The sequence below is a fragment of the Schistocerca americana genome, chromosome 7 (assembly GCF_021461395.2).
Source record: "Schistocerca americana isolate TAMUIC-IGC-003095 chromosome 7, iqSchAmer2.1, whole genome shotgun sequence".
Taxonomy (NCBI): domain Eukaryota; kingdom Metazoa; phylum Arthropoda; class Insecta; order Orthoptera; family Acrididae; genus Schistocerca; species Schistocerca americana.
The window spans coordinates 122,377,312-122,389,659 of record NC_060125.1 but is presented as its reverse complement, the minus strand read 5'-3'; the positions used below and the strand labels follow the sequence as shown (position 1 = coordinate 122,389,659).

Sequence of the window (12,348 nt, the reverse complement as noted above, 5' to 3'; positions counted from 1 at the left end):
TTCTGCCCAAATAACCACTTCATGTGCATCTGTCTGAGTATCTCAGTATGACATCATCCACAACCAATAGTCAGTGAGAAAGCTGTTTCCAAGAGTGGAACTCTGTTGTCAACTGACAAGTGAGATAATGGGAGCAGTCATGGATTACATAAAGAAGGACTTGTTACAGGATGAGGTACTGGTGCCTTGCACAGGAATACATGCAGCCATAAGGGGAAAACTGTACAATGTATGATGTCGTTTGGCATTGATGTGGAATCAGAGGGCCTCCTATTGGTCAAAATCAGGGTCCTGGCCAGCTGGTAGATCGGACAGAGTGTTAACATTGGAATTCTGGGCTGTAGGCTTGTACTAGATAGTAAAATTGTAGACACTGAGGAACAACACCCAGCACCAAAGGCGTTGGACTATTCGTTCTGGGAAGTTCGAACACAGCTCAAATAACACCACAAACAGCTTGTTATCCATAATTAGAAAGAACTCCGTCCTGAAAACATGGACATGAAATTTCTTGATTGAGCATTATTGCCCAGGCCTCCTTTTTGAACTGGGAATAGTTACACTGTGCCGAGATCAGGGTCTTGGATGTGTATGATGTAGGCTGTTTGGAACCATCCCAATCCCTCTGTGGTAAAACTACTCTGATACCGTAGACCAATGCATTGGCTGCAACAACCAATGGGCGATCGGGAGAAAAGGACGTGAGGTAGGGTGCGCATGTCAGCATTATTTTCAATTTGACAAAATCGAGGTCACAGTCGGGGGTCCAGATACAAGGGACCCCTTTTCATGCAACTGATTAAGAGTTTGTGCAACGTGGGCTACCTGGGGTAAGAATTTATCATAATGGTTGAGCTTGCCCAAATGTAATTGTAGTAAGTTCGTTGGCGAGGTAAAGAAGTGATGGCAGCCTTGTTCTGATGAGTAGGCCAGATTCCATTTTCAGTGAGCCAATGCCCCAGATATTCCACTACTGGCTGAAAAAAATCTGCACGTCTTCAAAGAACACAAGCCCACGTCCTGGTGGGAGGATTCTCTGGTTATAAGTTCACCCAAGTAATAGACGCAAGCTGGAATATGCTGTATCAACTGTTCCAGAAATCGCTGCAGTAATGAAACGGCTGAGGAAATGCCAGCGGGGCACAACCCACAAATGACGTATTAAGGACAACAATGTCCTGAGATGCCTCATCTAAGGGTAGCTGGAGATATGCATCAGCATGTCTGTCTTGAATAAATATGCCCCCAGCCAGTTTGATGTCTTCCTGCCATGGAATAGGACAGGTTTCTACCTGGGATTGAACATTAATGGCCACCTGGAAATCCCCACACAAGAGAAGAGACGCATTCGGCTTCTGGATGATGACTAGTGGAGTGGCCCATGCACTAGGTTTCACAGGTTTAATAACTCAGCTGCCTGTAGACGATCGAATTCCTGCTTCACAGCAGCTCATAATGCCACCAAAATTGGTCTGGCGCGATAAAAACGAGGTGTGGCATCTGAGTGATGTGCGCCTGAAAGTCTGAACCACACCCGAAATCTGGTTGACAGAGAGGCTAAAATGCTGTGTAGAGGTCGCCAGAGTTCCTGGAAAGGAACCACAGTGGAAACCACCTTGACTTCATCTGAGATAGAAAATCCAAACGCTGTGAAGGCATTGAGGCGAAAAATCTTGGTAGCCTATGGATGGTCGACGACAAAGAACGTCAAAAGCCGAGTAACGTACTTGTAAGTTGGTGCAATTGAGAACCTCCCACGAAGAGGAATCGCACTATCTCCACACACCAGCAAATATCGCGAGGGCGGGGATTAATCAGGTGAATCGAGTTGGACATAAGTCGCCTGATTGATCGAAGAGACAGTGGCCCCATTGTCTATCTGAAAACTGGTCTTGATGAAACGTGCAAAGCGTGAGAAACAGTTTCTGAGTGGTCGCCTTGGGGGACTACTGTCTGCAGCATGTGTACCGTGTCCTGGTGTGGTCGTGGGGTCGGTAGTGAACGAGTGGAGTGGGTCGTGCGATTGCGACATACTGAGCGGAGGTGCCCCTCTTTTCCGCAGGGTGTACAGGACGCCCAGCGATCAATACAGTCTTCCCGGGAGCGAGAGAAAAAAACACTGTGGACATGGAGCCGCCCATGTAGCCATCGTTGAGGGGCAACTGCAGGCTTAGAAGTCACAGAGACATCGGACAAAGACGAATCACGACGTTGCTGCTACCTAGCGGTCGTCCTACGTTTACGACGCTGGGATGGCGCACGTGGTGAACTGCCTTACCATGTGTCAGTTCGTTAGCTGCCTGGGCCATTCCGAACGAATCAGCGATGCGCAAGATGTCCTCTGACGACGGTTTATCCAGTTTCAAAGCCGTCATGTCAACCCCTTGGTTTGGTGGCAGTCGAACCACCACATCACGAATCGAGCAGTCGGCGTAGGAAATCTTATAGCCTTATGGGCGCAAGTGAAATCACATTTTCGGCTGTCCTTGCAAGTCAGTGACCCACAAATGGTATGACTGTCCCAGCTGATTATAGCATTGATGCAATTCTAGCCAGGAGGCAACCACATCGTACCGCTGGGAATAATAACTAGCCAAAAGAACGTATATCTCTCGAAAGAAGAGGGTGACGGGTTAGAGGTACCATTTTTCAGAGGAGAAAAACTCTGTCTGGCGACGCCAAAGACAGAAAGGGTGACCGCTACAATGAATCGTTCATGACATGAAACCCCATGAAATATTGTACACGACTGAGTGAGCGGTCCTTTTTTTTCTTTATTGCATTCCTCTGGAGGGGGCGGGAGGAGGGGGGCTGGCAGCAGCGTAATATGCTGCTCTACAGCCTACAGTGAAGTTAAAAAACATAATGAGAATATAAACAAACAAGAAAAACAGGCTATAGAACGGTGACATTGTAAAAAACTGTTAAATGGCGGAGAGTTGTGGAATTTAAAATATAAAAACACGGCGTTGACGAAGCGGATGAAGATTCACAGTAAGTAGAAAGGCACAATTAGAAAAAAACACGTCGACAGTCTGGTTGCTGTTCGCAGTACTAACAAGAGACGCACAACACTGAACATTCACTGACAACAGCACTATAGGCAACACGGCAGCAGATGGGGGCGGAGTGGGAGGACCCGGACCGATGAAGGGGAAAGAAAGGGAGGAGAGGGAAAGGAAGGGGCGAGCCGTGGGACGGAGAGGACATAGAAAATTTGGAGGGGTGGGGGGAGGGCGTGGCGGGCGCGAGAAGAAGCGAGCGGTCAGTGTGCAGTGGTGTTTATGCCGGCTGCGGAGGACACTACTGACCGGTGTATTTAGGCGGTGACACGGTGGCGCACTCACCAGGCGAGTGCAGCGCTGCGGCGACAGTGCCCTCTATCATCCACCGAGGTCCGTGTATTCCGCGGGCGGTCAAATTCCATGCAGCCCGATACCAGAGAAGTGCGGTTTGCTTACGTTCTTTCACGATACCTGACTGATCGGAGTTAGCCACAACAGATGTCGGGATAACAGCCAGCTACGAACTAATGGCGTGTCTTCTACGTTTTTACTTGAAGTAAACTTCGTTGTCTTGCGACTTCTCATATTGTATGATTTCTTAAATCTGGTTAACCAGGTCGAAGAAGACTTGAAATCAGCAACTTCTGATATTGTATGATTTCTTAAATCTGGTTAACCAGATCGAAGAAGATCTGAAATCAGCAATGTTCATCTCTGTTGTGTACATAGTTCCGCGTAGTCAGCGCGTACACAACTGTCCCACTAGAGCGCGCCCCGCTAAGCACAACAGCGCAGGCGCAGCGCTCGTCCATCTCCGCACCACGAGATGGCGCTGCCTTAGAGATGGACCAAATTCTGCTTCCGCCGATCCGCGTATTAATATGTAACGCAGCCAATGAGATTGCTGCTAATGTAGAACCTTTTCTCCTCACGGATCACATTTGCGCAGTGATAACTGAACACGCGAGGTATTATAACGAGTGTACACACCTCTGATTAGTCAGTCTGCATTAGTCTGTACCTGCATTTGTCTGCACCAGTCTGTACCAGTCTGCATTTGTCTGCACCAGTCTGTACCTGTCTGCATTAGTCTGTACCAGTCTATAGTCAAGCTTCAGTCTGCACCTAAGAAGATTATCATATTCCTGTACATAGCCATAAAGATAAATGTATAGACACTTTGTCAAGTATCAGAGATATGTGAGAATAAGATTAATGTACCAAGACCAAAGGAACTTCAGATTGTCAATTGTAAATAGCATCCAGAATCAAGTTACGTAATGTTTATGCTTGTTATTGTTTTAATAAATGTATATGAAAATTAATCAAGTTCTGTTTAAAGTTGGTCACCGTCTATCTGCTACTCTAAGCGTGCAAGTGACATTTCTATCGTCTGACCTAACGGCAGAAGATTAACACGCCACGATAAGACCACGAGACATATTGCTGACACTCGCCTACTTCGTTAGAGCGACGAGTCAAATAATCTGATGGTGTGTGTACCGAAGGTCTTACGGTACGCACACCACAATCTCATTTGCGATTCGGTGTGCCTAGTCTTATAGAGCTCCATTGGTAACGGTGCATTTCCTCTCTCGAGCAGCTCTACATGGTTCATACCTCAAGAAAACTGCTCTAAAGAACTGTTGTTCACGTTATTTATTTAATTTCAGGGGTTTATATTGGTTATTAAGGACGGGGAGGGGGGAGGGACGAGATTTTGCGGCCAACCTGTACAGTAAACAGTTTAGACAGTGTTTTCACAGTTTGCGGTTTCATTTTGTCTCGTGTTTACAACTTCTTGTGAGCCTTTCTTCCATTTAACAGCTCGTGGTCAGGTTTTACGAAGCAAAATCCGGTTTGCTTGCTGTTTAACATTAAGTGTTAAACACAATGAATATTAATTCAGTTTTATCCCCATTGTTAACGCTTATGCTACAGCAAAAGAAACTGTTGTGGCGTAACAAGACAGCTACGCCACACTGAAGTTGCCGAAAGGCACGCGTAATCTCACGTAGGCTAGATAGAGGTCTGAAACAGGACGCTCAATGAATGCAATAAAGAAAAGTACGTTGCTTTGGGAATGCTTAACTTTTAATCCTTCATGTGAATACAGCATTCCTTGATGATACAAGTGAGACTCTATCTTAAAATGGTTAATGGCGCCTTGCTAGGTCGTAGCCATTAACTTAGCTGAAGGCTATTCTAACTATCTGCTCGGCTAATGAGCGATGCATTCTAACTATCTGCTCGGCTAATGAGCGATGCTTCGTCAGTGTAGTCGCTAGCAATGTCGTCCGTACAACTGGGGCGAGTGCTATTCCGTATCTCGAGACCTGCCTTGTGGTGGCGCTCGGTCTGCGATCACACAGTGGCGACACGCGGGTCCGACATGTACTAAATGGACCGCGGCCGATTTAAGCTACCACCTAGCAAGTGTGGTGTCTGGCGGTGACACCACAGAAACGCTAATTATTATGGATATTAAACGAGTTAGTAATTTTAGTAAACAGCAGGTTGAAATACGGCGGTGCCTTCCAGGCAGACCACTGCCGTGGTAACAGCCGTCAGGCACTTCCCCTTTCATTTTGTTTCGGTGATTGTCATACAATTTCATTCGCCTTTGGCGCAGCTAAGATTGATATTAATCTGATGGACTATTAGCGTTAGGGTAAAGCACTGACTGACCTCACAGTACTTGCATGACTTAAGTAACAGTACTAGAAACTCAGCTATAGATACAAATTTTTTGGACGTGAGGTGACCATTGCATTAGGGGCAGCTTTAGAACTTTCGCCGAGCAGCAAGCGAGTTCGCGGATTCCTTTGTACTCACCGATACTGGCCGTGGGCCGTGCCTGCAGGGCAGTGGTTATGGGCCGGCATTCTGGTGGACGGCCTTGTTTCGCTAGCGGCCAAGCGAGAGGATGGGAACGGCGTGGCTGAATGCGAAATGACACGTTTTTGGAAACTGGCGGCGCCGGGCATCATGGCGGCAGCCTGACTGCTTCATTAGCGAGTGGACGTGATGTGGGAGGCTGGTCTCCTTATCCCGTGTGCGGGTCCACGTATAGCGGCGTCAGGCTGGCGCCGGGATAATGTGTTTTTTACAAAAACAGCGTACCTTGTGAGACGGCACGACGAATTTCTCTGGATGTCGCCTTTCTTAGACGCCGCCGCGCCTCGCCAAAACGGCGCCCACTAAATCGTTTTATGGACGAGACGGAGCTTGTTCTCGCTGGGAAGCTTCCCTCATCTTCTGAAATGCGCCGGGGGTTTCGCTGTAGGACCTCCAGGCATTGTGTGCTGTTTTTTCGGAGAACAGAATTTGTACTGTACTACAGTGATTGCTTGAGGAAGATCGGGCCTCCTTTCTAGAAGACGTCATTGGCACAGTAGCCACTGCTGGGCCATGACAGGTGTATTCAAGAACCTCGTGGGGGGGGGGGGGGGGGGGACGGCTCTTTTTCGGCTCGACCGTCGCGGAGAACAGTCGCTAGGATTTTTCCGTTTCCCAGTTGACAAATTGTAAAAGTACCGCAGTTAAACTTTATCTCTGAGTTGATACAGCAACGGAGAAATTAACGAATCCGATTGCGAGGAGAATCTGTAATCATTGAATTATCTTCGGATACAGATGAGATACGATCTTCACAGGTGTTGCTCGCCACCTGACGAAGAAGAGGTATGTCGTCCTAGATTGTACTGCTAGCTGAATAACAAGCTTATCCGACATTAAGAAGGTCGTACTACAGAGAGAGTCTCGCAGAATTGTAGTGTTATGAGAAAACTTTTAGAAGCTTATGTTTCTTTTCCCTGAAACCTATTTCCTTTTCCGAAGTTTTCTTCTCTATAACTGCTTTCCCATTGTACGGAGCGAATACGAAACGGCGGGGACATTGGGTACACTAGAACCTTGTCTCACTCCTTTCTCAGTTACTGCCTCCGTTACATACCCTTCGGTTCATAATTGCATTCCGACGTTTGTACAAGTTGTGAAACACCAGAAATAAGTAACATATCATTTGAAAAAGTTAAGTTTTAACGAATGTTTAGTTCTACTAAATTCTTTAAACTCTTACCAAAAGTACTAAGAGACATATAGTTTATGATCTGGGACTTCATTCAGAGAGAAATACACGGACGGAAGAAAAATCGCAATACCACAAAAACAGTTAATGAAGAGTAACGAAATTTGTGGAACACGTTTGTCTACGTAACATACTGAAGTGATTAACACTGCAAGATCACAGGTTAAGCGCGAGATAAGCTACTGAAAATGTGATATGCTGGTACATTAATAACGAGTGTTACCGCCAGAATCTTGAATGCAAGCATGCAAACGTCCTTGCGTTGCGCTCTGCAGGTGCTGGATGTGAGTTTCTGGGCTGGAGTTGGCTCTGAGCACTATGGCACTTGACTGCTGAGGTCATCAGTCCCCTAGACTTAGAACTACTTAAACCTAACTAACCTAAGGACATCACACACATCCATGCCCGAGGCAGGATTCGAACCTGCGACCGTAGCGGTCGCGCGGTTCCAGACTGTAGCGCCTAGAACCGCTCGTCATCCCGGCCGGCGGCTGGTGTTGGTCGATCAGTACAGGGACGGTTAACGCTGGTTGTGGATGACGCTGGAGCTGTTATGTGATGATATCCCACATGTGCTCGATTGCAGACAGATGTGGTGATCCAACAGACCATGGCAACATGTCGACGCCCTGTAGAGCGTGTTGGGCTGCTACAGCGGTAAGTGGGCGAGCGTTATCCTATTGGAAAACACGCCGTACAATGCTGTTGACAAATGGCAGCGGTCCGAAACAACGGACTGCAGTGAGAGTGCGTGGGATAACCTCAAAAGTGTTGCTGCTACTGTTGTGACTATGCAAGACAGCCAAGTCACAATGAGAGGAAGCCGGAAGGCACGCGCTTAAACTCACGCAGGCTGGCGTGAGGTCTGAAACAGGATACGTAATGAATGCTATAAAGAAAAGTACGTAGCTGCTGGAATACTTAACTTTAATCCACAATTGGTGAACATTGGTCTTGTTGATACAGTATTATCATCTCAATATAACTTGGTGATGGCGCCTTGCTAGGCCGTAGCCGTTGACTTAGCTGAAGGCTATGCTGACTATCTTCTCGGCAAATGAGAGAGTCTTCGTCAGTGTAGCATCGCTAGCAAAGTCGGCTGTACAACTGGGGCGAGTGCCAGGACGTCTCTCTAGACCTGCCGTGTGGTGGCGCTCGGTCTGCTATCACTGACAGTGGCGAAACGCGGGTCCGACGTATACTACCGGACCGCGGCCGATTTAAAGGCTACCACCTAGCAAGTGTGGTGTCTGGCGGTGACACCATAGCTACCGTACGGAATCGCATCCCACACCATAACTCCAGGTGTAGGTCCAATGTGTCTATCACACAAATAGATTGGTGGCAGATGTCAGCTGGCCTCCTCCTAACCAACACACGGCCATCGCTGGCATCGAGTCAGAACAGGCTTTCAGCAAAAAATACGACAGACCTGCACCCTGCCCTCCAGTGAGCTCTCGTTTGAAACTACTGAAGTCACAAGTGGCAGTGGTTTGCGGTCAGTGGAATGCACGTTACAGGGCATCTGGCTCGGAGATGACCTTCAAGTAACCAATTTGTAACAGTTATTTGTGTGACTGTGTGGCCAACTGCGGCTGAAATTACTGCTGAAGATGCAGTACGATGCGCCAGAGCCACACGCCGAATACGACGGTCTTCCCTCGCGGTAGTCCCACGTGGCCGTCCGGATCCCGCGGTCTTGTCGCGACCGTACAGTTGGTGAACACCGCTGTCAGCAGTCATGTACGGCGTCCACATTGCTGCCGAGTCTTTCTGTAATATCGCAGAAGAAACGTCCAGCTACTCGTAGCTCTGCTGCACGACCTCGTTCAAACTCAGTGAGCTATTGGTAATAGAGTCTTTATCGCCTTGAAGGCATACGTGACTAATGTCAGCTCACCACATCGAATCTCTGATGTAACTAACGCTCACGGCCATTACAGCATGTGTTTAAAGCAAACCTGATTTACATCCACAAAGTGGCGCTGCCAGTTTCACTCTTACAGAAGGGTCCAAAATAAATGTATCCACTGTTTAAAAGTCTATAACTTGTAAACTAATTGACGGAGTTGTCTCATTTTCGGTGAAAGTGTAGCTTAAAGTCGAACTTAAAGAAATCACTGTAGGTGTTCGAAATGGTCACCATTAACATCCACACACAAACGATGCCACTGAACTGCTGCACGAACTACTGACTGCAACGTGTTCAGTTGGATATTTACACATGAACGTACGAGGATTCTTGAAGTTCATCCAATGTGCGTGGATTTTGCCGATAAATGACGTCCTTTAGTACTCCCCACAGGTAAAAGTCCAGAGGTGTTAGGTCTGGGGAACGTGGTGGATACTCCACAGCACCTCTACGGCCTATCCATCTTCCTGGTAGATTTTCGTCGAGATACGCCCTAACACGATTTTGGTAGTGGGCTGGGCACCATCTTGTTGAAAGTAAACTCTTCCGTCTCCATACAAGTCTCGGATGGCAGGTAAAATGGATGTCTGAAGCTTCTGAAGGTACACCTCACCGGAAACTGTGCCGTCAAAGAAGAATGGCCCAATCAAGCCCCGGTAAGACAACCCACACCACCCATTTACTCCTGGCAAATTCACGGCTTTGTCTACATGGACGTTCGGATTTTCGGCGGCACAGTAGATGCAACTGTGGCGATTTACTGTACCATTGAGTTTGAACTATGCCTCATCAGACCACACAATCATCTGTGCAAACTCTTCATCGTTGCGCACCATGATAGCAAACCACTCGCAGTACTCCATTCTACGATCTGGGTCGTCCTCGTTCATTGTGTGTAGCAATCGTGGGATGTAGCACTTCCACTTTGCTGTCTTCAAAATTCGCCGAACACTTGAGCGACTGACTCCAGTTTCACGGGCACACTGTCTCACAGACTTCTGTGGTGAGCGAGTGAATTGTTGTAACACACGACGGGAGTTAGCTGGACTTGTTACTGTTACAGGTCGTCCAGATCGTTGTTTGTGTACATCTTTAACACAGCCTTCGGCTTCAAATTTGTCTCGAATGCGACGAATCGTTAAACGTGTCGGTGGCTTCGTTTGATACTCATTTCGCCATTGCCGTTGAACCTCATTAATGTTTTCTTACTTAAAATACCGCTTCAAAACTTACTTCCTTTCATCGAATGTAAGCCTTGCGCCAGCCATGTTTACTCGAGTAACTAGGTGCAACTAAGAACAAAACACTGACTATTTGGCGACTGTCATCTGACAAAACAAAATAACGCAATACAACGATTGTGGGGCGATTGCCGGAACTACAAACTATTACACTACCAAAGATGAGACAACTCCGTCAATTAGTTTGCCAATTATGGACTTTTAAAACAGTGGATACATTTTTTGGACCCCTCTGTATACGTCTGGTGCGAAATTTGAATAAAATGGTTCAAATGGCTCTGAGCACTATGGGACTTAACATCTGTGGTCATCAGTCCCCTAGAAATTAGAACTAATTAAACCTAACTAACCTAAGGACATCACACACATCCATGCCCGAGGCAGGATTCGAACCTGCGACCGTAGCAGTCGCGCGGTTCCGGACTGAGCGCCTAGAACCGCTAGACCACCGCGGCCGAAATTTGAATAGACATCACCTTTCCGATGCAGGAAAACGCCTACCAATTTTTGTTTATGGCACTCATTATTGGTGCTGCGTTTTTTTTTTTTCGGTCAGAGTATTATGGATCCATCGCGAACGAAACTTGTTCTAAAGCCTGCTCTCGCACGTACATATGGTGTATCATCGTGGTGCTCAAACAAATCGTGACACTCATTACAAACGTAAGGGAAATGGTAGCGAGTCATATAGTTCGCATCACCAAATTTTCCTTTTGTCTTCGTGTTCAGTTAAACATATATCGTCCTGGTTCGGCGCTCCTGGTTCGGCACTTAGCATATTACTATTTCTAAAACATTTTGGAACCGTTATAGATGTGTTACGGGGATGCGGTTATAATTCGTTCAGTTAATCACAGTGATCCCAACGAAATCTGTACTTTCAGTAATTTTGACCATTTTGATAATTTTAACTAATTTGAAGTGCACAGCGGTTCAAATGTGTGTGTGTGAATTCCTAAGGGACCAAACTGCTGAGATCATCGGTCCCTAGACTTACACACTACTTAAACTAACTTATACTAAGAACTACACACACACACGCCCATGCCCGAGGGAGGACTCGAACCTGCGGTGGCAGAGGCCGCGCAATCAGTGACATGACGCCTCTAACCGAGCGGCCACTCCGCGCGGCTGCCCAACGGTAAACCTTTAGTTTTCTCCTTGGCAAAATTGTGCTACGCAAATAATTTTGAGATATAGTTCGAATCATATCCCTGTGTTTTTGTTTTAGACAAGTTTGGAAACAGATCGCGAGAGCTCTCGCACAGACAGTAGAGGGCGAATCACAACTCACCGTCTTCATTCCAGGCGCCTTCCACCTGGTAAGCACTCGAACCCGTCCCCAGCATGAAGCCATCGGGGAAGCGGTTGACGGCGGTCTGCGCATACCCAAGAGCCAGCGCAGCGGCGGAGAAGACAACTGCCGCCCACATCGAGTGTCTCTCTTTCTGCCTGCCCGCGACAGCCGCTTGCAGCTCTCTCAGCTGATACACGTATATATATATAGGCCTATACGTACACGTTTTGAATAGCTTGATTACCCCATCATCATCTTTGTTCACAGACAACGAGATAATATTCTGTTCGTCAAATGGTCATGTGCCGATAAATGTACAAAATAGAGTGGAGAACGATTTCTTTTATGATATCGAAAACAGGAGGTGTACACTTAAGCTGTGCGTCAGCGAATTGGTTACTGAGGTCACCACTAGGATTGTTATTGACAAAAAGAAAAAAGCTCTTCATTATATCGTTCCAACTAACAGCTACAACTCGTTGTTGTTACTATCCAGAGTGAGTTATTTTTAAGTGCTGTAGACAACGGCTCGTTGATGTCCCGCGGATAGCGTCTGTATTGCCAGTGATACACAGAAGCGCGTTTGGAATGAAATTGAATTTGGCAGTCTCCCTCAGTGACCTTATCTCGTGATATCGGTTATCTGGTAATTAACTCCGCCTCTTTTCAGCGACTGCAGAACTTACCAGTATCGGTGTGTGTTACTTCACAGAGTTTCTGGCATATTGTAGAAGCTGTTCGAATCTTGTCGGCTCAACTTCTGATGCAGCTACAGCTTCGTCAAACAAAGGTGCTCCTAACAA

At 47.0% G+C, this 12,348-nt stretch overlaps 1 protein-coding gene across 1 annotated transcript in view; it reads right to left on the bottom strand.

Moving 5' to 3' along the window:
• The window catches only part of LOC124622768 (myrosinase 1-like), a 53,356-nt gene extending 41,668 nt beyond the window's left edge, over positions 1–11,688 (bottom strand). The window contains exon 1 of the mRNA XM_047148559.1: positions 11,543–11,688. Within this exon, the coding sequence (XP_047004515.1) occupies positions 11,543–11,681 (139 nt within the window). The 5' untranslated portion in view covers positions 11,682–11,688. The remainder of the gene's footprint in view (positions 1–11,542) is intronic.
• Between the last annotated feature and the right edge of the window lie 660 nt (positions 11,689–12,348).